General features: G+C 52.7%; 1 protein-coding gene across 1 annotated transcript in view; it reads left to right on the top strand.

Moving 5' to 3' along the window:
* RP1L1 (RP1 like 1) overlaps positions 1-25,276 on the top strand; it is a 50,944-nt gene extending 25,668 nt beyond the window's left edge. Inside the window, exons 4-5 of the mRNA XM_021073064.1 lie at positions 153-252; positions 25,152-25,276. Of these exons, the coding sequence (XP_020928723.1) occupies positions 153-252; positions 25,152-25,276 (225 nt within the window). The remainder of the gene's footprint in view (positions 1-152; positions 253-25,151) is intronic.

The raw sequence follows: 26,372 nt of genomic DNA, 5'->3' as shown, positions 1-26,372 counted from the left end.
TCCTGGCTAAGGGCAGAGGCAGCCCTGCTCAGGATGGCCTGGGCAGCACCCCCAGGGTCTCAGCCACAGAGATAGCTCAGTCTAAATCTCAGCCAAGCCTCAACGTATTTGTCTATCTGCCACCCCCTGGCGGGTCTTCCTGTCATTGGCAGGCCTGCCTGGGTGTCCTGCCTGTGCAGGGGGGTGGTGTCGATGACCACCACTGCCCCCCCCCGCCCCCGCTGGGTGTGGGACAGACCAGAGAGCTGGAGAGTGAGTTAGAAGTCAAAGGCCTCCTGGGGTCAGCGCCGAGGTCATCCCAGGAGCCACTCTCCTCGTCCCAGCTGCATGATGCTGGCTCTGCAGCCCAGGAAATTGTGGAAGTCCCCTTCCTGGGTTAATGGTTGGCGTCTGTGCCTGCCCCTGCCCCACCCCTAGAGAGGGAGGGGTCTCTTGGGTGCAGGAGAGCAGAAGAGATGCCAAAGCTGCACCCCCTCCCCCCCAGCTCCTTCCCAGGGCCCTGGGCTCCCCCCACCATCCCAGCCACACAGCAGTCTCCAGCCTGGCCCCTGGGACCTGCAGATCCTTCCTCCATCCCGCCTGGCCTGGGAGAGTCCCCACGGCCAGTGCATTGTCCCACTCCTACCACTTTTCCTCTGCTGCATTGTTCCTGTTATCAGCATCCTACATGCCACAGCGGCTGCACAGGAAAGCTCGACTGCTGCTGAGGCCACGGCTGGGGCCGGCGGCCGGGGCCCAGGTGTCTTGCTGGTGGGGCCGCCTGTGTGGTCATGTCTCCCAGGCTTGTTCTGGAGACTGTCGGGGGTTGCATGGCATGTGGCCCTGCTCTCCTTGGGGTGATCTTGCTCCTTGGTGCTTGGGGGGAGGGGTGGGGGACTCTGAACCCAGCCCCCCTTTCCTGCTGTGATATCTGGAGGCTCACGCAGCTCCTCCAAGTCTCTCCATCAAGGCCAATACCCCTCACAGTCAGAATCTCCACGTCTCAGTTTCCTTCTCTTTAGGTGCAAGCCTGCCTGTTTTACTGACAGGACCAAATAAAGGAAAGGAAAGTGTGTGGAGTGAGCGGTTTAGATGAGAGGAGGTGTAATGAAGTGGATCCCATCCAGAGTTTGGGGGAAGACGGGGCTGGCGGAAGGAAGTAGGAATCCTGCTTTTGGACTACACTGGGCTGAGCATTCTAGGTGTCTCGGGAGAGAAAGGACACCCAATTTGATTTGAATTTCAAAGAATGATTTGTAAAATATAAGTATGTCCCGTGCAGTATTTGGGATATACTTATACTAAAAGATTATGCTTCATGTATCTGAAATCCAAGTTGAATTGATCGTCCTGGCACCCCTACATAAGACTGCCTTGGGGGTCCAGAATGCTGCAGGGAGGTCTTTGGGATGTTCAACAGGATTGGGAATGGGGAGGCAGGGGTCCTTCCTGGATCTTTCTCAATCCCTAGAGTTTCTCTGTAATACCTTTTCCAGAATCCTGTAGGAGACCTGCCGCTGGATGTAGCTCTCCATGGCACAGGAATGCCAGGAATGCCCCGAGCCTGAGGCCCCCAGAACAGCCCAAACCAGACATTTGGGCTCAGGGTTCTTTGCAGTCTCCTCTGGTGGAGCCACCTCATCTGGGGATGTGGGTACAGACCGGGAATCCAGCCTGGTAATCTGAGTGGACCAAGGTAAGGGCCCTGGCAGCACAACCAACTTTGTTCCCACTAGCGGGGACACCTCGCCCTCTGCTGGCCAGTGCTGGTATGACAGGGCGTCTCTTCCAGGGCTGGGAGCATTCCCAGACAAGCCACTTTCTCGGTTTTATCTTCCACTCTTCCTTACCTGCTCTGTTAGACTTGGGATTGTGGCCTTTCTGTAAAGAAAGATTCACCTTTACGAATCTATGTTGTTGAAAGACTGTGTTTATTTTGCACTTACCAAGCAGAAACTTGGGGAAAAGAAGATGTAATGTTCCCTAATTTTGCCTTCCGGAAGAACTGGAGTCAGAAACTTCTAGAAACAAAAAAGTCCTCAAGAGTCTGTGAGGTAATGTCTCTCAGAGTCATTAATAGCAGTGGGAGCAACAGGACGGGATGACCATGCTGAAGAGCCTCCCAGCTCCTCCCAGCTCCTCCCAGCCATAGCACTTTCGACGCCATTTTCATTCACTGAAGTAGGAGCACAATTCTAAAGTCTCCGGCTTGTATGTTCACTCTTTGCTCTTCCCTTTTATTGACATGGATACTTATATGATTCCTGTGACTCCCCTGTTTTAGCTCAAGACACCTCCAAGGGACCAGAGATCTCAGGACAGAATTCTCTACATGGTATTCAACAAGCCAGTAACGCCATTCCTACAGATAATAGCCAGTGAGTGTTATGAGAGGGGTGTGTTAACCCCAGCCAGGGAGTACTTTTACTTCAGCTACTGAGTACAGGACAATGTAGATACTTGTTCGTCATCAAGGTATTTATAATCCAAATGAGAAAGTGACATCTTTGTAAGCATGAGCTTATAGCAGCTGCAAGAATTTATGACATATGAGCAGGGAAGACCCAGGTTTCGTGGGGACCTTAACAATTTGGGGGCTTCTTCAAAAATAGGACAGAAATCTCAAATGCATGGGAGTGCCCGTCATGGCTCAGCAGTAACAAATCTGATGAGTATCCATGAGGATGCAGGTTTGATTTCTGGCCCCGCTTAATGAGTCAGGGATCCCGTGATGCTGTGAGCTAAGGTGTAGGTTGCAGACGCAGCAGGGATCCCAAGTTGCTGTGGCTGTGTTGTAGCCCGGCAGCTGTAGCCCCAATTTGACCCCTAGCCTGGGAACTTCTATATGCCATGGGTGCAGCCCTAAAAAGCAAAAGAAGAAGAAGATTGCAAATGCATAATTTGGCTCATAAATGAGTATTTCTTCAGAATGAGAAAATTAATTAACAAATTTCATATTTTAATAGGTTTTTTTTTTGAGCCCTTCTAGATTCACAGCAGAATAGAGAAGAAAGTACAAGGATTTCCCATGTATCCTCTGTCCCTACACATGCTTACCCTCCCTCGCCATCAACACGCCCCACAACAGTGGTACTTTTGTTACAACTGGAGAACCCTCAGTGCCTCATCATCATCATCACAGTTGACACTGGGGCTCAGCCTTGATGTTGTACCTTCTGTGGGTTTAGACAACTGTACAATGACATGTATCCATCATTACAGTGTCCTAGAGTAGTTTCACTGCCCTAAAATCCTCTGTGTTTCACCTGTTCGTCCCTCCCTTCCCAGGCCTCTGGTGACCACTGATCTTTTTACTTTCTTCATAGTTTTGCCCAAGGAGTGAACTTTTAAAAGATAAAAAACACGATTGTCAGGAAACCAGAACAGTGATAGGCAAGCTTTCGGCTCTGCATATTTGTGTGTCCTCTGCTTGGGGCATAACTCTGGTGCTGGGAGCCCTCAGACATGTCTCCACTGAGGCACAACCTCTGGCCTTGCATCTTCATCTGGTGGCACTGGTGGGTCACTGGGATGTGCCTGGAAGCCATTTCTACACCGGGACAGTTGGCCATGTTTAACTGCACAGAAGCAGCTAAAGTGTGTGTGTGGGCGGGGGGGTGGCTAGTATGATGGAGGGAAAGTCAGAGTGGAAACAGACAATAGTCTTCACCAATCTGTGATTAAAATAGCTTACTTTGGCAAACTTCACAAACCCATATACTGTTTGGATCTAGGTGGCTAGGGCACTTGCTAGCCATGAGGGGCCTGGAGGCTTAACCTTTATTGGCTCCAAGGTAAACCTCCCACTGTGTAGAGACCAAGGCCAAATCTCAAAACAAATAACATCAAGGTTATCCACAAATGTGGCTAATACTTTGAGAATACCACTGGGGACATCTGGTTATTTTCAGCATTTAAAGTGTCTTGAAGGCATTTTTCTAAGAGTGATTTTGATTTTTGCCTGTATTCTGTAGGAACCAGGCTCCTCACTGATAAGCCCAATAGACAATCAAACGCTCCTTATTTACCATTTAGGTTAAACTTAATCTGCAATGTTCCAATCAGTCCCAATTTTTGCTGTCCCATCCCTACCCTGCAGCCCACCCCAAGGATGTTACCATGGTAGTGAATGCTGGGCAAAAAAGAATAATAGAGGGAAGGCATCTTGGGGAAGCAATTCATTCTCCAGCAATATGAACACGAGGTTCAAAGTCAGTGGAAGAGAACAAGAGGAAATGGAACACAATGGGTGCAGGTTGGTTAAAGGGCTTCTCGACAAGGAGGTCGGCTCCAGGGGACTGAGTCCTGAGTAAGACAAGGAGCTCTTTGTGAACTTACGACCTCCTCCTTTGGTGGGCTGGTTTGGACATGGTTTGGAGGCGACAGGAGAGGCAGCTAGATGACCACACTCAGGGCATCAGAATTTTTTCTCTTGTCCAAGGCTTGTGCTTGGATTTTTGGCAGACAGCGCCCTCTACCGCTAAAGAGCTTTCCTGACAGCTCACCCTACAATGGGAGGCTCTGTCTCCAGGGTACCCCCAACTGGGGAGTGGAACAAGGAGGGAAGGATGCTTTGATCCATAAGACACCAAGAGCCTTCAAAGTGGTTTTACTTTCAGATTTAGATTCGAGTATGGGGTGGAGATTGGACTGCGTGGCCCTTAGAACTCTATCGGTACCAAGATACAAGAATATTCACGTTTGGAGTTCCCGTCGAGGTTCAGAGGTTAACGAACCTGACTAGTATCCATGAGGATGTAGGTTCGATCCCTGGCCTTGTTCAGTGGATTAAGGGTCTGGCGTTGCTGTGAGCTGTGGTGGGGGTTGCAGATGTGGCTCAGATCCCACGTTGCTGTTGCTGTGGCTACGGCGTAGGCTGATAGCTTCAGCTCCAATTTGACCCCTAGCATGGGAACCCCATATGCAGCCCTAAAAAGACAAAAAAAAAAAAATTCACATTTGAGCAATCTGCAAAACACAAATTTTCTGCCTCTTAGGATCTGATGGAGTGGCTGGTGTTTTTATCTTACCAGATCAGTTCTTTGCAAGCAGAAAGGAAGACTTCTGTAAATTCTACCCACCCTCCCACCCACCCCAGAGCTCCAATTTTATTTAATTTAAGAGAAGTCAAGACCATTGACTGGTGTGTTTGATGTAACTTGGACTATCTTCCCAGGAAACTTGAACTTTCTTCTAAAGATGTTTGGAGGGGGCAGTGTGCGTGATGATCTAGAATAACCCAGGCGCAGCCATCTGAGAGCAAGTCTCAGGTCCAGTCTCTGGCACCTTGGCTTGCTGGGGCTGGGGCCCCCAATTCCCTCTCCCTGGGCTTCGAGGGGAATGCTCACTCTCCCCGCTGCCCCTCCCTGGGGGCTGGGGGGTGGATCAGCAGCCTCCCCTGGTGCTCTTCCGTGGAGGACCGGCTGCTTGACCCCAGGCACTTTGCCTGACTTTCTGGTCCTCATTCTCATCTCCTATCAGGTGAAGACATGGATGAACTCGATGATGTCTACAGTATCTGGCAGCCCCTCTGGACCCCACAACCCTACCTCCCTCTCCCTTAAGCTGCCACCGGGCCCCTCTGGGGAGATCAGTTGCACCGTGAAGCCAAGCGAGGGTCCTGGCAGGGTTTGTTTAGTGCAGAGCCTCCATACACCCAGGCACCTCCTGGCTGCTCATGCAGCCTGTGCTTTAACATTGGAATCCAGGGTCCACCTAGCCCTTCCCAGGATGAGAAGGAGCGACATGAGGGAAAACTGTCCCGCTCTGTGGAGGGGAGGTCCACAGTGCACGCACGCGCTTCCCCACCAGGGATCCCTTGACAAGTTGGCTCACTGGTTGCTTTGGTTACATCAGGCAAAATGCTTCCGATCCTCTGTGTTCATATCTTCAAAGTTTAAAGATAACCGGGAGACCCAACCTGAAGGGACCCAGGGTTGTTCTCCATCTAGAACTGCATCCCAAGGGACTGTGAGCTCACAGGGTCCTTGCAAGTTCAAGGGGGCCCTGACCCCACCAGGAACTTGGCTGAGGCGGCCTATGCCCTCCAGGAGCTCCCAGCCAGGATCTAAACACATGATTCTCTGCTGTGCCAAGTCTCTTCTATGAAGGAGGCAAGTCTCCATGGAGACATCAGGCTCCATCTGATTTTTTTTCCTCTGTGCTCCTTGGCAGCTGAGGACCAGAGGGGAAACTGATAAAATCGAAAATGAATCCCTGATACTCAACTAGGTGCCTAGAGGGGTTCTTGAAAACTCCTGTGGGCATGGGAACCCTCTCAGAAGATGACAAATAGTAGTGGCACACAGCAACAGGGCCTAGTGCCTCACTTTGATCTTCCATTTCCTCCATAGGGGTCTTGGCGCCCGGGTCAACGCTGACTTGAGCATTTGTTCTACTGTTTGTGCCTCACTGTGAAAACACAAACGCCAATTTCCTTCTGAATGCAAGGCACCAGGAGAACCAGGGGGAAGCTCTCCAGGGACAAGGTCCTGTGTCTCCCCTCCCCCTCCCCACCAACTTGAGTAAGCTTATGCCTGGGGAATCTTGGCACCCTGATCTGTGTTGAGGTCCAGGTGGAGAACTTGGAAAGTGAAAAGCCAAGCTTAGTATCCTGTGCATGCAGTCGAGCACTCACGTGCGTGCGCATGCACGCACGCGCGCGCTCGGACACACACACACACACACACACACACACACACACTCCACTCTGACTGTAAATACAGGATTCGGCCTATACCAGAAACAATAAGAGCTGGATTCAATGAGGTTTCCCCGGCAAATGGAGTGTTTAGGGTTTTGTTGGGATTCTATTGTGTAGATGGGAGTTTCTTAACACAGTAAGACAGCAAGCAGCTTCCTGTTATGGAAACAGCCAAACCCTGACATTCAGAAAGTCAATCTATACAGCAACTGGATAAACAACCCAGATAATGATCAGCCATCATCGGCACAATAGCCAAAATGGGATTGCTTGGAGAAAAGAGGCTGGCGCCGACCCAAGCAATACACACACACGAACACAAGCCATCTCCTGCTGAAAGAGCCCTGTTCACCGTGCCCCAGGCTTATGCACGGCGCCCAGTACTCAGACAGACCCAATGCTATTTATAGGCTGCTTTTTGACAGCCATGTGGCTGGCGCCTTGAGGGACCCTGTGAAGGCCTTCTGGGTGCCTCCCCAGGACAGGTGTCCCCTGACTTTGCGGGCACTGAGACAGTGTCTGCTCCTGTCCCATCACTCGTGGGAGTGAGGGTGTCCAAGCCCGTGCTCGAACCCGAGTCTTCATTCACCCATCTGTAAACGGGGCCATTTCAGCAATGAGTTCAGACTTCTCTGTTTCCTTTGAAGGCTGCACGAGGACCTTCTTATTGCAGAAGCAGGGGCAGCAAACATGGCTGCTATATGCTATCTGAGCACTGGAGTTCCTGCTGAGGCACAACCGATCACTGGCATTTCTGAAGCCCTGGGACACAGGTTCGGTCCTGGGCCCGGCCCAGTGGGTTAAGGGGATCCAGCGTTGCTGCGGTTGTGGTGTAGGTCGCAACTGCAGCTTGGATCTGATCCCTGGCCAGAGAACTTCCATATGCTTTGGGGTGGCAAAAAAGAAATAAGAGAAGTCTGCGTGCATGGGGCTCAGCCCCAGAAGCAATTGCCATCCGCTGCCCGCCTCCTCTATCACTGAGGGGACCCTCCCCCTCAGTCCTTATACTACCCGTGTCCAACTAGTTCACTTGCCCTGGGCATCATCAGACTAACACAGGGAATGACTGGTCCTCTGACTAGGAGCGCTGGTGGTCACCCAGTGTCCTGACCTGGAAGGACTGCCTCTTTTACAGCCAACTTCTTTCTGAAGGAACATGTCCACCAGGTGACTCCATCCTTTGGGTTAAACTAAAAGGTGGGGTGCACAGCGAGTGGGGACACTGCATCGGGAGCCCCCATCAGTGTAGACAAGGCCTGAGAGGAAGACCTGGGGCCATGATAGTACCCATGGCTTTCTCCCATGCCCTCATCTCATTATTCGGGAAGAGAGAGCTGCTCAGACAGGCCTGGAGGTCAGAGGGTGGCGTGAGGCACTGCCAGGGCCTGGGGTGGACACACCAGTGTCAGGAGGGACAGGGAGGGCTAGTCTGGGGTGACAGGGACTCTTAGAATTAGTGGGACAGAGGGGCGGACAAAATGAATCAATCTCTTGCCTGTAGCATTAGATTCTGAGATCTAAGAACAAAGGAATTATTTTTGGAGGGTTTTTTTTTTGTTTTTTTGTTTGTTTGTTTTTTCTTTTTAGGCCTGCACACATGGCATATGGAAGTTCTCAGGCTAGGGGTCTAATTGGAGCTGCAGGTGCCGGCCTACACCACAACCACAGCAACGCCAGATCCAAACCACATTTACCACAGCTCACAGCAGTGCCAGATGCTTAACCCACCGAGTAAGACTGGGAATCGAACCTGCATCCTCACTGATACTTGTCGGGTTTGTAACCCACTGAGCTACAATGAGACCTCCACATTTAGAGTTTTCGAAGGGCAATTACATACTTTTCAGAGCTGGCAAGGAACGTAGAGATCATTCCAGGCCAAAAACAGAGCCTGAGAGAGAGGAAGTGTCTTGGCCAAGGCCGTGAACATGTAGAGGGCAGAGCTGGAGTGAGAACCCGGGCTTCCCAAGCAGGTCCCGCTTCTACCAAACCCCCAAGTCCATCCCAGGGAGACAGTTTCCTGCCTGCAAGTGGCAGGAGGGATGCCCGGCTTCCTGGTCGCGCCCCCCAGTGCCCTGCCCCTGTGACCTGCAGCTCCCCTTCCCTGCACCCAGGGAGGGCAGGGGCACAAGGTCAAAGGCCAAAGAGAATCTTCAGGCTGAGAAAAATCCATCCTAGACCTCAAAGAGCACAGCACCTCCCATTTCTACAACGCTTTGCCGCATATAAAGCCTTTTCATGTCTGTAACCCATTTAACCATAATCCTACATTCAGAGGATCCCCTTGTCCCATTTTACATGAAAGAAACTAATGCCCATGGGGCTGGGAACCTTGCTCAGGACCATGGGCCCCAAGGGTCCTGTCATCAGGGTTCAGCAAACTCTTTGCCCCAAACCTAAGGCTGTTTCTGTTTATCTCCCCAAAGCTGAACCCACAAAGCCCCCACCTGAACACCACACGGATCCAGTGACACCAGGGAAGAGGGTTATCTCGTCTGCTTCTACGCATTACAACTGGTCGTTTTGACCACGGATACCACCGTTCAGCGGCTGTGGGCTCAGACTGGAATCTGGGTGTCTGTGGATCAAAGTCCTTGGGAGTCAAAGAAAATCTGTGCTGCCTCCAGCCTCCAACGTGGGGAGTCTGGCATGACCCACGATGGCCCGCATTGCTCCACGGTGATGCATCCACTGCCTTCGATGCTTTGGAATAATAAAGAAGCGGCCTGAGCCTCTGGCCAGAAGAAAAGGAAACCGCTCTGTCCACCTCCCCACCCCCCAAACCCAGATTATTTGCTGGACCACAGCTTCCAGCCCCTCGTTGACCACAACCAGCCCTGCAACTTGGAGGTTCTACCCTGGATGTGGGCATCCCAGCCTTAGTCTTTCTCTCTCCTTACAGGGCGTGGGACCAGGGCAGCATCTGGCCCCTATGCCTGTGCCATCCTCCTTGCTCTGCTGACCACACAATTTGGATCCTGGTTTTCTGTGTGGCCTGCAATTTCCTCTGTGGTGTTGGTGGCAGGTGTGTAAATCCAGTGCCCCCTGTTGAGGCAGCTGGGTGTCTTCATGTGCGTCTCCTAAGAGCCCCAAGAAGGCGGGTGAATGGCTATCATGCACAGCAGCACAGTGCACAGTGAAAGCTCACGCAGGCTTCGTGTTGCCCCGACTCCATAGCGAATCAGTGGAGGGATCCGAATGGAAGCCGAGCTCTGCGTTGCTGGAGCCCAGGCCCGGGATCTTTCTAACACACTGTGTGACTGATCCCAGGGTTTTAGGCCCGGCCTGGACTTGACCTGAGGAAGTCCCTGCTCTTCCAGGTGAGCCAGACTTCTGACGTGGCTTCTTCCCCACTGCTGGCCCTTGGAATGACCAGCCCCTGACTCATGGGATCCCCTTGCTCACTCCTCTTGACCATCCTTGCGTGTGCTCAGGGCCACGACTTTCGGTGACTGCGCCTGCCTTTCTCAGCTTTCCTTGGCATTGACAATGTGGAGGGAATCATGAGAAAAAATTCCAGTCAGGGCAAGCCAAGTGATACCAAGACACCTGTAGAGAGGCCTGAACCTGAGCTTATGCTGCCAGGCTCCCAGTTCTCGCTGCTGAGATGGAACCTCCCAGGGCAGGCACAGGTGGGCCTTTGTCTTGCCGAAACCACAGCATGACCTGCAGTGATGTGAGATCACTTCCAACGCAGGCCAAGAGGCAGGTGCAGGAGGCCTCCTTGTCCCTTGATCTTTCCGTGGTTCCCTTTGGCCACAGAAGAGTCCTGCCCATGTGGTGATCAAGGCCTCTGTGATCTGACTCCCCCAGGCCCTCCGACTGCGGGTGAGGCTGCAGTTCCCCTCCAGCAGCCCTCCTCCATCCTGGCCCCTCTCTCCTTTTCTTTGAATCTTCTTCACCCTCCCAGGCCTAATGCACAGGATGGCTTCTTGTGACCCTGCTTTGAAAATGGGGAAATGGGCCAATTCGATCCCTAGCCTGGGAATGTCCATATGCCACACGTTCGGCCCTAAAAAGACCAAAAAAAAAAAAAAAAAGAAAGAAAGAAGAAAGAAAGAAAAGGAATTCCTGTCATGGCTCACTGCAAACTAATTCAACTAGTAGTAGTACCCATGAGGATGCAGGTTCAATCCCTGGCCTCGATCAGTGGGTTAAGGATCCGGCATTGCCATGAGCTGTGGTGTATGTAGGTCGCAGACGTGGCTCGGATCCCGCATTGCTGTGTCTGTGCTGTAGGCCGGCGGCTACAGCTCCAATTTGACGCCTTGCCTGGGAACTTCCATATGCCATGGGTGTGGCCCTAAAAAGACAAAAAAAGAAAATGGGGGGAGGGTCAGTAGGATTAAATAATTTGCTTAATGTTACGCCACTTGAGTAGTGAAATAGGGATTTCAAACCAATATTCTCAGGCTCCAAAATCAAGGCTCTTTCTCCTAAGCCCTACCTCCCAGTGAGGGAAGCGTGGTTTGACAAGTACGGGAGGGTGGGGGAGGGGAGATGGAGCTCATGATTTCCCCTCCCCCACCTGCTCCAGGGCAGGAGATGCAGGATGGATGGGAACAGGGTCATTGATGATGCCAGCAGGTGCCTTTGCTGTCTTCACTGCTGACCGTAGCGGTGTTTATTGAGACCCTGTGATCTATCCATCACTCCCCGGGATCTTCATCCCACCTCACAAGGTAGGAATTGCTACCTCCGTGTCAGAAGAAGCCTGTGCTTAGACATCCTGCTCAAACTGGGCATTTCCCTACTGGGTCTCCTAACAACTGAGTGGGATGTGGGCACTTATTTCTATGTGACCATTGGCAAATTGGGGCTCAGAGAATTCTAGCCACTGGCTGTGGTGCGTGGTGAAGCTGGGAGAGTCAGGCCTGATAGCTGCCCCCATGGGGCTACCCTTCCTGGTTGAGGGAGGATGAAATGGACCCTCCGATGGGAGCCCAGCCCTGACCTGACACATCAGAACTGCAGCTTCCATGTGACCTGAGTGGGTTTCCACTGTCTGGCTGAGGCGGGGGAGGAGGGGGAGGCGAGGAAGGCGTGGGTCCAATTACAGGAGTACAGACTTCTGGAGGAGAGTCTTGAGAGGAGCTGCAGCTGGAGGTCTGGGTGGGCCCGGGGACCCCGTGTCTGGGGCCTGGGGATATGGAACAGACTGGAGGAGAGAGGCTGGCGGGGAAGATGGGTTTCCTGCTCTACTGGGAAGCTTCATCTGGCTCGGATCCCAGGCTTAGCAAGTGAAAGCCGGGGCCCTGACTGGACCTTGGGCTAGATCTTGGGCTTTGAAGCCTCCAGAATAGTGAGAAATAAATGGGTTTCTGAAGCCCCCAGGCCCACGGTGACCTGCTACAGCAACACGAACTGCCTGGGAGCCCAGGCTTCTTCTGTCTGTTTCCTCCTTCCCCCGCCCCTGAGGCAGCAAAGTCATGGTCTTTCGGTGGCCAGATTCCTCCTTCCAAGTCCATTCCATGACTAAATTTTCAGCCCTGGGAATGGCTGTTTTGTCGCTGGTTCAGCCACCTCACGGCCCTGGCAGCAACCACAAGCCAATTCAGAAACCCAGGTGCAAAATTACTTCTGCCTGAACCCCTTGTGACCCCAACCCACTAGTTCCAACCCGCCAATTTCCACCCCCCCCCCCGCCCCCTGCCATGCCACACCCTTCCAGAAAAGCAGGTTCCTCAGAAAGAGACCCATGGCCAAATCTAAGTCCCCAGCCCAGGAGAGAGGGGCGGGGAGGAGGGTGGGGTGGTTCTGGCTTGTGCATATAGAGCTTTCTGGAAAGTGAGAGTGGGAGCCCAGTCTGGAAATTGCAAAACTGCAGGTGAGGTGGTTTGGCTGGAGGAAGCGTGAGGGAGGCAGCGCCTTGGGAGATGGGAGGAGCTGGGGTGGGAAGCGGGGACGGAGCCCAGACTGTGTCACACCAGAGTCTGGCCTCTTTTCCTACCTACCTCTCCTCTGCCCTGTGCCTGGTGGCCCTGCACCCATGGCCTGTGTGCAGCTGAAGGCTAGAAAAACTCCAGCAGAGGCCCTGGGCCCACTTAGCTTCCCAAGGAGGTGGAGGAGGACCAGGGCCCCGGATTTGTTTTAAGAAAAGCTAAAGTCTAAAAAAAAAGGAGTTCCCGTCATGGCTTAGCAGTTAGCAAACCAGACTAGCAACCATGAGGACACAGGTTCAATCCCTGGTCTCACTCAATGGGTTAAGGATCCAGCGTTGCCATGAACTGTGGTATAGGTCACAGACAAGGCTTGGATCCTGAGTTGCTGTGGCTGTGGTGTAGGCCAGTGCCTACAGCTCCAATTGAACCCCTAGCCTGGGAACCTCCATATGCCACGGGTGTGGTCCTAAAAAGACAAGAGGAAGGAAGGAAGGAAGGAAAAAAGAAGAAAGGAAGAAAGGAAAGAAAGGAAAGAAAGAAAGAAAGAAAAGCTAAAGTCATCCAGTCCTGGGCTGGTTTCAGAGGCCCACAGATTTCCTCAGTTTGCACAATAATACTGTGATGCTGCCATGGTTGACAGTGCTTTGCAGACCTGAATGTCTTGGTTGAGGAAAGAAAAGATGGCCTCTGCCATTACTAGTTATAAGAACTTTGATGCACATACGACCCATGCACTCCTGTGAGCCCCTCTGCTGTTACCTGCCCATTACATACACCCTTCGTACAGCATTATTATAGTTACTAGACCCCAAATTAGACGTAAGGTACAAAAGCATCGAGCTCTGCATTCTCTTCGAAGCTGCTTCTCCGTGTATCGCCAATATCACCCTGCCCATTCTCACCAAAGTCATCCTTGCCCAGGGAATTGAAAATGCACATTATCTTGAATACTGTGATGCATGACTCTAATTATTGATACCCGAAGGCCTTAGGTGACTGATGATTAAGATATCAATCAGACACCTGAACTGACCATGGTCACAACGTGCTCTCCAAACACTGGCGACTGAGGGACTGCTCTGCTCCCAGTCCGTGCTTCATCCACATTTCCTGCTTGGCTCGCCCATCTGTCCTGCAGGTGGAACCAGGAATTGGAAGGATTGGGGGTTTCCAGCTGGAGTGTCTTCCTCTGGCCTCAGGGATGCTGCCCGGCTAACATGTTCTAAGGCCCATGGGGTCAGCTGTCCATGGATTCCAGGCAACGTCCATCCCCTGGAGTTGGGCCATCCTAGCAGGCTTCCTGGAGGAGGTGGGCCTTCCTACTGGTGGTGGGGGAGAAGTGCCCGATTCCCTGCACAGGGTCAGGGCCATGGCCGGTCCATGATTTCTTTTCCATTGGAAGGTGTGTGTTGTAAACCATCTACTGTGTAAAGAGCCAAGTCATTGATGATGTGCTTGTACCTCAAGAGATTACACACCCTGCATTTCAGAACGATAAGACCCCTCCTTGCTGTGGCTGTATCTCTATGAACCTGTCCCATTAAGATGGTTAAAGCTGCATCTCTATGAATCTGTTCCATTAAGATGGTTAAAGTGCCGGCCTGGGGGCTTCCTCAGCCCCCGGGGTCAGGCAGGTGGGTATTCTGTGGTCCGAGCTGTGCAGGAACACACCTACTCCACTGTCCCCCCTTACACCAGGCTGACCTCAGTCATCAGTGACCAACCCCCCGACCCCCTAGCCCCCCAGGTTGTGTGGGCCTCTTCCCGTCTTACAACGTGACCTCGGATAGCAGTGGATGCCCTAGGAGGACAGCGTGTTCCAGCCAGCCTTCTCGTTTGGCAGCTAAGGGACAAGCCAGGGGAGAGGGTGACATGCTCAAGGTCACAGGGCAAGTGAGTGGCCTGGAGTCACCTGCCTCCAGCTGTTTCCATGGGCCTGTGCCTTGGGTTGACGTTTCCCTGTCTGTCCTCACGAATGGGGGTCCGTCTCATCGTCTACCCCCCATCCTCCCTGCTGCTGGGACTTCCCAGCTTCTGGCCCATGTCCCTTGCCACATCTCTCATCCCTCTTGGAACTACATATCTCCACCGGCCCTGGGGTCCCGCTCATAACTTCACTGCCCCCTTCTCCTCTTTGTCACCCCTCTCCCTCTCCGTTACTCTAAAGCCAAGCCCACAGCGCTGGACCCGGTCACCCGATCCCAGGAGTCCAGGCCCGAGGTGGCCCCAGTGGGTGCGCGAGGTCAGGGGAGGGGAGTGGGGGTGGGGTCTCTCTGGGGAAGATTTGGCCCCCGAGGCCATCCCTGCCCCCGAATGAATAGAAGTCCGGCGGAAACACCTGGTGGTAACGGAAATCCAGGACAACTTTTATTATGCCTGTTCACAGGTCCATTCAGACTGCATTGGGGGCTTCCTATTTCCTCTGCTGGCACTTCACACTCATTCACAACAAGAAAAGCCATTGTGCTCCTGAGTTATGGGCCCAGCGTCCCCATGGGGCGGGCATTAAACACACTGGCCCGGAGGCTTATTTTTAAAATTGTACTCCCTGCTGAATTGCAGCTTCTTATTTTTTCCTCCTCCCACAAAGAAAATTCTGGAGGGTAGTGTTTCTCTCTACCACAAAGGTGAACAATAACTCTGAAATCCATGTCTGAGTCTTTTCGGAGATGATTCTATAGGATCCAATTCACTGGAAAGCCTCCCCCCTGGGCTAGATTCTAACCCAGTTTTGCCCACACATTGGCTGCTTGGCCCTGGGTGAGAGACTTTACCCAACGCTTCAGCTCCCAGCTGTCAAATGAGGGAGTGGGCCACACGCAGGCAATACCAGGCCTTGCTTGACTGCCCTTTGCAGATACTGCTTTTTGCACAAATTGAAGTTTGGTGGCAAACCCGTGTCGAGCAAGTCTTAAGGGCACCATTTTTTCCAGCAGCCTCTGCTCGCTTGGAGTCTCTGTGTCACATTCGGTAATTGTCACAATACTTCAAATGCTTGGTCATTATTATATCTCTGATGATGATCTGTGACCAGACGTCTCTGATGTTCCAATTACAACAACATTACCACTCACGAAGACTCAGATGATAGCATTTTTATCAAGAAAGCATTTTAAACTAAGGTATGACTTTTTTTTTTCAGACATAATGCTATTGCACACTTATAGACCACAATATAGTATAAACATAATTTCTATGCACACTGGAAAACCAAAAGAATTGCATGACTTGATTTATTGTGATATTGGTCTTATTGTTGGAGTCTGGAACCAAACCCACATCTCTGAGATGTGTCTGTACTTAGTGTGAGTGTTGCAGGAGTGAATGCGTGTGGGGTGGACACACGGGGACAGAGAGGGTGAGAAGCAGGACGAGGGGTGATTCTCAGCCTCTGAGCTGCTGTGTGCAGATCCCAGGGGAGGGGAATTTTCTGTGAGACTGGAGGACCTTTGGGGGCCATGGGTTCTGAGGAGGGTCCAGGTGAGCTGTCTCTGCCTTTCGAGTTCTGATTTGGGATTTTGCTAGTTTGGGGGCTACTGGGATCAGAAAGTGGGAAAGACAGCAGGTTGGTGACCTCGACTTCGTGTCGACCCCAGACTTCGGAGGGTTTGAATAAGAGGCAGCCTTGAGGTGGGACAGATGAGCAAAGAGATTTCTAGAGACAGGGAGGGGGAGGTGGAGTTGGAAGGTCCTGACTCTAAGCCTCAGGGCCGCTGTGAGGGCCCCTGGGTGGAGGAGCAGGGTGGGGGGCACTGCCACACCCACTTAACTGTGCCCTGTGTTTTACACCCCTTGGCTCACCTATCATGGCCAAAGCTCCCCATTTACATCGCAGGATGTCAGGGGTCAGAGACTTAAGTTCCACATTGCTGAGTGGCTGAGCCAGGATCCCAGCCCTGGTCCCACTACTCCCACACCCCACAGCCAGCATTCCACAGCCAGACTGCGCCGGGGGAATGGTCTGTACCCCACTGCCAGAGGCCACTGTGAGAACCACACAGAGGAACTCATGGGAGTGTGTCTTTGGGCTTGAGAGCAGCGTGCCGTGTGTTAAGGGTTTCTCAGGACACCTCGTGTTGATCCTGGGCAGAAGATACCCCCTCTCTTCAAATCTTAGAGAAAAGCAAACAGATCCACATGGAGCCAGGAGGAAACCTTTGAAGAAGAGATGGGGAGCAGTGGGTGTCCCCACTTGCTCCTGGGTAAGACCAGATGCTTGCTGTGCTGGGACCAATGAACCCTATGGCCTGAATGGCAGCCTCCACATTCCTGCTGAGCTCAAGCCTTTTTCTCACCTCATCCAGGGCACTCAGCCACTTGCAATGCATGAGGACACAGACACACAGGCACACACATGCATGCCCACACACAACAGACACACAGGCAAAAACATACATGTACCCCAATGTTCACTGCACCACTATTTACAACAGCCAAGACATGGAAACAACATGAATGTCCATTGACAGAGGAATGGATATAGAAGATGTGGTAGGAGTTCCCGTCTGGCTTAGTGGTTAACACATCCGACTAGGAACCATGAAGTTGTGGGTTCGATTCCTGGCCTTGCTCAGTGAGTTAAGGATCCGGCATTGCCTTGAGCTGTGGTGTAGGTCGTAGACGTGGCTCGATCCTGCATTGCTGTGGCTCTGGCGCAGGCCGGTGGCTACAGCTCCGATTCAACCCCTAGCCTGGGAACCTCCATATGCCTCGGGAGCGGGCCTAGAAATGGCAAAAAGACAAAAAAAAAAAAAAAAGACGATGTGGTACATGTTTACAATGGACTACTACTCAGCCATAAAAATAAATGAAATAACGTCATTTGCAGCAACACAGAAGGATCTAGAGATTACCATACTGAGTGAAGTTAGTCAAATGGTAAAAGACGATCATATGGTATCACTTACATATGGAGTCTTACAAAAGGATACTTATTTACAGAACAGAAACAGACTCACAGACTTTGAAAATACACTTATGGTTACCAAAGGGGACAGGTAGAGCAGGAGAAGGATGGCCTGGGCATTTGGGACCAACACATGTACACAGAGCTACACTGAATGGTTGGCCGGCAGGGACCTCATGCATAGTACAGGGAACTCTACCCAGTATTCTGTGATAATCTATGCGGGTAAAGAATCTGAAAGAGAATGGATGCGTGCACATGTTTAACTAAATCACGTATAACTGAATCACTGCTGTACAGCAGAACGGATCACAGCATTGTAATCAGCTGTACTTCAGTAAAGCTTTTAAAAGTGAAAAAAACCATGCATTGCATATACCAGGAAGTTTGGGGGCAAGAGGCAGGCTCCCCATCTTGGCTTTCTCAGAAGGGCTTGGGCTTACTCTACCCTTTGTGTGGTCCCTGTGGGTCAGAATTTACAGTCTTTCTGGGCGCAAAGAACCCCCTAGATGTCCCAATGCCATGCATCCCTCCTTGGCTGCAGCTCTTCTCTCAAAGCACTAAGCATTTCCCCAAAGTGGACCTGACCTCCATTCAGCCCACTTCTGTCACTGTCCCGGTCACCATTGCTTTTGTACACAGGCCTGACTGAGACCCTGACCAAAAGGCCATGGTGGTCAGGGTGGGCTTCAGGCTACCCCAGAGCCCAACAGGTTATACATCAAAGAGACATCTTGGTGGGGGCATGGCTCTCCAGACACCAGTTCTCATCCCGTTCTTCCATTTCCCATCCCGCCATCTTTCCTCTCTATTTGTTCTTCTATGTCCTTAGCTGATTGATTATTCACAGGATCAGTGACTTTTTTTTATTTCTTTTTACTTTTTAGGGCCACACTCGTGGCAATTGGAGGTTCCCAGGCTAGGAGTCAAATCAGAGCTGTAGCCACTGGCCTATGCCACAGCCACAGCAATGCATGATCCAAGCCACTTCTGCGACCTACACCACAGCTCACGGCAACACCAGATCCTTAACCTACTCAGAGAGGCCAGGGACTGAACCTGCAACTTCATGGTTCCTAGTAGGATTCATTTATGCTGCACCACGATGGGAACTCCTCCTGGCGTGACCTTAGAGAAGGCCTACTCCAAACCCCCACAATGGGCTGCATTGTGTCCCCCCCGTAAATCCATATTCTGAAGCCTAACACCCCGGACCCCAGAATGTGACTCTATTTGGAGACCGGGCCCTTCAAGAGGTGGTTGCGTTAAAAAAAGTCTTTAGGGGAGTTCCCGTCATGGCACAGTGGTTAACAAATCCGACTAGGAACCATGAGGTTGTGGGTTCGGTCCCTGCCCTTGCTCAGTGGGTTAACGATCCGGCGTTGCCGTGAGCTGTGGTGTAGGTTGCAGACGCGGCTCGGATCCCGAGTTGCTGTGGCTCTGGCGTAGGCCGGAGTCTACAGCTCCGATTCGACCCCTAGCCTGGGAACCTCCATATGCCATGGGAGCAGCCCAAGAAATGGCAAAAAGACAAAAAAAAAAAAAAAAGTCTTTAGACTGGGTCCTCATTCCATATGACAGTGTCCTTATAAGGAGAGGAGATTAGGACATGGACACACAGAGGGAAGACCGCGTGAGGACATGGGGAGAAGGTGGTCGTTTACACGCCAAGGGGAGAGGCCCCAGGAGAAACCAACCCTGCTGACACCCTGACCTCGACCCCCACCCTCCAGAGAGGTGGGAGGAAGCACTTCGGCTGTTGACCCTCCCAAGTCTGCGTCACAGCAGCCTGAGCAGATGGACACATGCCCAATGCATGGATGAGGCGCTGCCGACCATGTGAGGAGCCGGGGCTGCCAGGTGTGTGCTCAGGCGTGGGGATGCTCTGGGCTCCGAGAGGGCAGGGCCACTGTCTTTCTTGCATTCTGTCATGGTCCCCAAATGCATGAGCAGGAGTGAGGACTTCCCCTCCAAGCACAGGGTAGAGACCTGAGGGTCGGACTCTCTGGGACAAGATCCATCTGTGGGGCAAATTCTACAACCAAGGGGCTGTGGTGGCTGCAGAGGCAGGAGCCTCTCAGAGCCCTTAGGACCAGTTGGGGCAGGTTCCCCGGGGGCCAGTGAGCAGTTAAAAAGTTAGACCGGGGCCTTGGAGAGGCACAGGGTCTGGGGTGGGGGGCGGTTGGTAGGAGGTGACAATTTAGGACAGGGAGATGGTTCCAGAGCAGGGAACCAGCTGGGAGTACCTGCAGTCTGCAATTTCCTAAGCTGCAGCCGAGGATGAGAGGAGAGAAGGAGGGCGGTATGAGGGACCAGATCACGGAAGACGGGGTTCTAGAGATGCAAGGAGGACCAAGCAGAGCGGGAGGGAGACACCAAGAGTCCTCCAAGCTTTGATCTCTGTGTGGAAGGAGCTTGAAGCTCCCATGGGATCGCCCCTGTCTGTAAGCTTTGCCCTAGGAAGGAGAAGCCTCATCTTGAACTTCTGGAGTCCAGAGCCCTGGGTTCCAGTCCCGGCTCTGCCCTGGGCTCCCTGAGCTGGTCCCAGAGTGAGCCTTGGCTTCCAAACCGTGACACTTGACATCAGTGGTACCCAGGCACCTTCTGCCAGCCCTACATCCAGGCACTGTTTTTTTTTTGTTTGTTTTTTTGCTGCACTCACAGCGTATGTAAGTTCCCAGGCCAGGGACTGAATCTGAGCCAGAGCTGCAACCTAAGTCACAGCTGCAGCAACCCTGGATCCTTAAGCTGCTGCACTGGGCCAGGGATGGAACCAGCACCTCCAAAGAGACAAGCCGGATCATTATCTCACAGTGCCACAGCGGGAACTCACAGCACCGCTTTTAGAGGGGGGCTCTCAGCTTTGCCAGGGCCACATCTTCCACCTCCAAGATGGGGAGCATCCTTTATTGACGTGACCTAGGCTTTTAGTAGCTTCTATCCTGGTCCCAATTCTGCCCTTTTAGTTACTCAGAGTAAACCTTGCCCTCGGCTCCAGACAGGGCGCCATAAACCAGGGAACCCCTGTCCTGGCGCCTAGGTCGTCTCTAGGCCAGAATTCCCCCATCCACTTAACTGCCCTGCTCCCAGCCCTGCATCCAGGCACTGGTCCTCTCCTGCATGCCCTCTGGTTTGTCACTGCTCCTTTGAAAACATATCCTGCAGCTGGTGAGATATCAGCCTTTGGAGGGGACTCCCCAGCCCCCACCACCCCATGCTATTGCTCTGCAGCCTCTCCCCACATCCCAGCATCTAAATCTGCTTTTCTCCCAAGCCCTTCCTGGGACCCTGGGTTTCCATCCCCAGCAGATAGATGAATACACCCCCAGGATGGGGCCTGTTGCTGTTGCAGAGCCCGTTCTCCCACTAGGCTAAGGGTTAACAGAGTGGGAGTCTGCGAGGCCAGGGTAGGAAGCTGGCTCCAAGAAAGGGGAAGGATATCTTGCCTTTTATCCGGGTTACAATGCTGAAAGTGAGCCAGCTGGGGGAGGGGCTGGAGGCCGAAAAACAACCACCCCCAAATGAAATTCTGAATGGGCGGACTCCACACAATGTGTTAAGGTTGTGGGGGGGAGGGGAGGGGGGGCTGTTGACAAGCAGCAAGGTCAGGGTCGCCGCCACTGCAAGTAAACAAGGGCTCACAATGCCCTTCTTTCCTCCAGAGCCGCTCCTCTCCTGGTCGGGTCCCCTGGGTCCCCGGCCTGCGCTGTCCCTCATCCTTGCCGGAGTCTGTCACTGCAAAGCCACTGCTACTTCCTCAGGGAAAAGCCCGGCCTTTTGTGAGCCCCGCTTCCTCCTCCTGTGGGAACCACTTCTGGGCCTGTGACAGCTGCTTCGAGGCTTCTTTCTCAGGGGCCGAGGTGGGAAGGAGGAGGGGTGCTGGTGACAGGGCAGGGGGGCTGCGACCTGTCCGGGCTGGGATTGTCATCACGGGGCCTGGGGAGAGAACAATGGGGGGAGCCTGCCCCCCCCAAGCCCGAGGGGTCGGTGCAAGCGCCGCTTCCTCTTCCCACAAGGCTGCTCCTTTGTGTGTGTGTTTATTGGGGGGTCAGGGGAATTCTTTTGTTTGCTTTTGTTTCCCTTTTTTTTTTTTTTGGTTTGCCCTTTGGATAGCCCCTGGCTGGGGAGTGTGGAGGGGGGTGACACCCAGGGGGGGCCTGGGGAGCTCCCTGAAGGAGAGGGGGTTCGCCTGGGAATGGGGCAGCCTTGGGATGTGGGGAAGGCAGGGGAGCCTGGTGAGGAGAGGAGGGTGGGATGCTGGGGTGAAGCTGGGAATTTCTGCTGGGCAGATGCAGCCTCTGGGCTGTACATGCTGTATGTGCTGTCCTTTGGATAGTGAACCTGAGCCCCTGGGCATGGGCCACACATGGGGCCACATGTGCACTTGCTGAGCAGGAAGAGGGTGTGAGGCCAAGAGCTCTGTCTTGGGGGGACCACAGTCCGTGGTGACCCAGAGGCTTTTTGTCTGCCTTCCAGAAATGGGTCCCAGGAAGCCCCGGTGACCTCCTCGTGCCATCACTGCCCTGTCTGCTCCCCATGGCTGGTGCCGATCTGGTGGGTACATCTAGGTCACCCAAGGGAGCCCAGAGAAGCCGCATCCCTCAGGAGAGAAACTGCCTTGACTATGGTTCCCTGCAGGAGCTCCAGGGTGGGGCTCAGGACCCTAGAGAGACCCCCAGCCTCAGGGGAGGGGTGGCAAGGGTCACAGGGACAAGGGTCCCCACTGCAGGAGTCACAGGGACAAGCACCTTGGCCACAAGCTCGGCCTGACTTGACCCAGGACAAAGCATTCTGCAATCATTTGTTTGCTCCCTAAAAGGATGATGTGGGGACTTCTCCCCAATCACCGGGCCTCTGGGCCACTGCAGGATCAGGAGACACTGTTCCATCGTCTTGGCTGTTCCCTTCAGCCCTTCTTGCTGGTACCTAGGTCAGCACTGTGGGGTTATGTGTATTTCCCCGTCTTAAAACAAGATGACCGAGGCAAACACCTGGCAGGAAAGGTTGTTCTCAATCCTCTGGGACACGTGACCCCATGAACACCTCCAGTGCGGTACTCCTGTTACTGCATCCACCCACCCATGATGCTGCCAGGGTCTCTCCTACCAGACGTTGAGCTGCCTCAAAATAATAAGAGTGCACTGCCTGTCATGTTTCCCACTGCAGAGCAAAGCACTCAGCACTGATCCAAATCAGTTAACAAAACCAATGAGTGAGGGAGTGCCTGCATTTTAAAGCCAGGGGTGTTTCTGTCTCTCAAAGTCTTGTGAGGAAAGCGAACAAATGAAAAGGAGCTCAGTAAGAAGTCCCGTGTGCAGGATTGCTTCCTGTGCCTTTTGACCTTCAGCGATGAAGCATGACCTTTACTGCTTGTTGAGCACAGACTGCTTTTAAAGGATATCCTTCCACTGCCCTCTCAGAAGGATGGGGGAAATTGGATGGTGCTCAAAGCCCACCACTTTCAGGACCTTCTGCTCATGCTTTGAAGAAAGAAGACAGTAAGGGACCAGTGGCAGCAGGGGGGACTTTCAGAACAGTCCTGGAGGGAGGCTGGTCCATGTTGGCTGATGGGGCAGGAGAAAGTCTCAGGGGAAGTAGCCCATTTAGAGTCATCCAAAAGTGAGAGAAGGTAGGATGACTGAGCAAACACCCTGCCCTCAAGCCCTCCTTCCATGCCATGCAAATGTGCGCATACTCATCACCACCCCCAAACATGCATGCATACACACGCACATGCAAACATATGCACACACAGCACATACACATACACATATGCACACAAAAACACACATATGACTCTCTTGGGAAGTAGATCATGTGGTAGACACAGGTATTAAACGGAGGGCTGCTTCTTCAGAAGAGATTAATACAGAAAAAGCAACAACAACAAGATGCAATATATTGCCCAGGGTAAGAGGAATTTAGATATAGCAGAGTTGTCATCAAATAGCCTCAGGAACAGGCTGGGTGGAGAAACTGTAGATAATCCTGATTCAGAAGTGGAAAGGTAGAGGATAGGTCCCTGCACCCCGACTTTCTCCAAAAAGACCAACAAAGAGGCTCCAATTAAGGGAATCTTGGAATCTATATCTGTTTTGGAAGTCCCAGGACATTCTAGAATCTTTGCTATTTAAGCCAAAACAGACAGATGCCACCAGGTGGCGCCAAACAAGAGCCTGTGCTGGGACAGACAGCCTGGGATCCAAAGCTCTCCCATTTGTTCATCCATTTTGTAACACCTCAAATTTGCATTTTAGGGGCTTGGGTTTCTCAGCATCCCTCACCCCTGCTTATGGCCCCATGGCAGGGTTTTCCTGTAGTGATTCTCTATAGGATAATGGTTCTCTTCGGGTATCTGAATTGCCTTGTGGTTTTTAAAGTGTTTGCATTACTGCACTGCAGCAGGACTGACAGCTAAGCAGGAAGGGGTCATTATTTCCAGCTTGCAGAGAAGAAAATCGTGGTTTAGAGAAGTTAGAGAGGGGAGCAGCTGGCTGTGTTTCAACTGTTTCATGGCCCCAGGCATTCTATCTTCCTCCTCTTTATTGCCCAGAGATATAGTTACACTGTGTAAAGGCCCTGAGTCCTGGGTTTCCAGAGATCCGGGGGTGAAAAAGTGTGTCCCTGCTGTCAGGGAGTTTGGGGGCTGATCACCTCTCTGTGCCTCCTTACACTACTGCTGTGATAGCACAAACAGCTGCCTCCTTCTCCAGGCTGCAGCCACTCCTCACCGTCCTGTCCCAGACCCTCACCTGGCTGAGCCAGCCACAGCAGGAGCTACAGAATCAGCCTGAACACACTCCTGAAGCACATTTCTTCTACTTCAAAACACAAAAGATGTATTATGCAACAGAATGCAAAAAGGCACTGAATTTAAAACAAAACAAAACAAAGCCTGAGGCTTCAAAACTCCCTCATACATGTGGAGCCCTCTGCGTCCAGACCCCTGGACTGGTCTGCTGGGTCCCCTGTGCCCACATGTTGTGCTTCAGCCTCTGCCTTTCTCTCCCTTTTGGCGAAAGGACTTGGGCAGGGACGTGCTGGATTTTCAAGGCTCCCTGAGTTTATTGCAGCCCTGGTTCCACCCACAGGGCATCCTAAAAGGTCCATGCTGATGTCACTGGTTAGGAAACTCCTGGAAGATACTAGAAAGGGACTCAGAGCAAGGAAACTCACACCAGGAGGCTCCGGCTGGCATTTCTAGGGCTTCCACTAAACAGCTGGAGGGTTGACCTCCGACCTGACTTTCCAACCTTAGAAAGAGGGGCTTCCCTCAGATCCACCTGGCTCAACAACTGCCGCATCTGGCAGAGTTTGGTGAGCTTCTGTGCCACCCCAGAGTTCAGGGATGCCAGACCCAGACTCTGCCCTGACCCTGTCTCACCCTCCCTCACACTGGAAATCCCAGCAGCATGGATTCCTTCTCCGTTCCCCCAGCTCCTGGCTCATGCAGGCCTCTCTCTTCTCCCTCCTAGACAGTCTCCGCAGTCTCATACTGGGCCCCTGGGCCCTGGTGCTGCCTCTCCTCCACCACTTTCCACACGGTAGTTCCTGGGTGTGATCTTCTCACTCCTGCTCAAGACCATTCAATGGTTCCCCACTGCTGCTTCGGAGGCCTTTGGGGTCCTAAAGCACAGGCCCACCTGGACGCTCCCCCACCCAGTCTTCTGCTCGGCTTTAGGCCCCGCCTCCGTGGAGGCCCCGCCTCCGTGGAGGCCCCGCCTCCGTGGAGGCCCCGCCTCCGTGGAGGCCCCGCCTCCGTGGAGGCCCCGCCTCCGTGGAGGCCCCGCCTCCGTGCCCTCATAAGGTGATGTCATCCTCTACTCACTTCCCTTTCTCTTCCTCCAGACCAGCACTTAACAAATGTTTTCTATAAATGGCCACACAGTATATACTCTAGGATTGTGGGTCATTTAGTCTGATGCGGCTACTCAACGCTGCTTTATGGCACAAAGCAGCCATGTATAATATGTACACAATTGAGTGTCTGCTCCAATAAAATTTATCTGCAAGGAGTTCCCGTCATGATTCAGTGGTTAGCAAACCCAACCAGTATCTGTGAGGACACTGGTTCAATCCCTGGCCTCGCTCACTGGGTTAAGGATCCTGTGTTGCCTTGAGCTGTGGTGTAGGTGGCAGATGGCTCAGGATCCCACATTGCTGTGGCTATGGCTGTGGCATAGACTGGAAGCTATAGCTATGATTCGACCCCTAGCCTGGGAACCTCCATATGCTGAGGGTGCGACCCTAAAAAGACAAAACAAAACAAAATAAACTTGATCTACAAAAACAGGCAGCAGACTGGAATCCGGGGGAAGGCACTTTGCAGCTCGCTCTGTGAATGAACTGTCTCATGGATTCCTGGGTCCCCAGCACACTGCCTGGAATGTTTAGATGATTCATAAACGTTTTGAATAAGTGTAGGACCAGGAGGGCTGTGTGTAGGGGTCAGTGGGGGGAAACGTGTTTTTTTGTGGTCTCACACTCTGGCACGGTGAGCAGGCTCAGGAGGTGGGGCTCCACTCTGTGCTGCCAAACCAGGGCTTCTGCCTCCAACAGCAGCACCCTCCAGCCGGCTCAGGAGGAAGCCCAGGATTTGCAGATTAGTGCTGTGTGAGCCGTAGGGCCTGGTTCACCAGGGAGGGGGGGAAGCCCCCAAAGTGACCCAGCTTACAGAGCGAGGGGAAGCACTTGCCAGCTCCCAGTACTGAGTAGAGCTCCGTGGGGGCCAGGATCCCTCAAGAATATCTGTTGGCTAAGACTGCTCTGAGTGAGTCCTCCTTCGAAGGCCAACCTGGGGATGGCAGCCATTGGGAGCATGGGGAAATACAGTGGTTCTGGAAAGCTCCAACCAGTCATCAGACGAGGAACCTCATCTTCCTTCTCACGCTTCAAGGCTGTT

The sequence above is a fragment of the Sus scrofa genome, chromosome 14 (assembly GCF_000003025.6).
Source record: "Sus scrofa isolate TJ Tabasco breed Duroc chromosome 14, Sscrofa11.1, whole genome shotgun sequence".
Taxonomy (NCBI): Eukaryota; Metazoa; Chordata; class Mammalia; order Artiodactyla; family Suidae; genus Sus; species Sus scrofa.
This window is presented reverse-complemented; position numbering and strand designations above follow the sequence as displayed.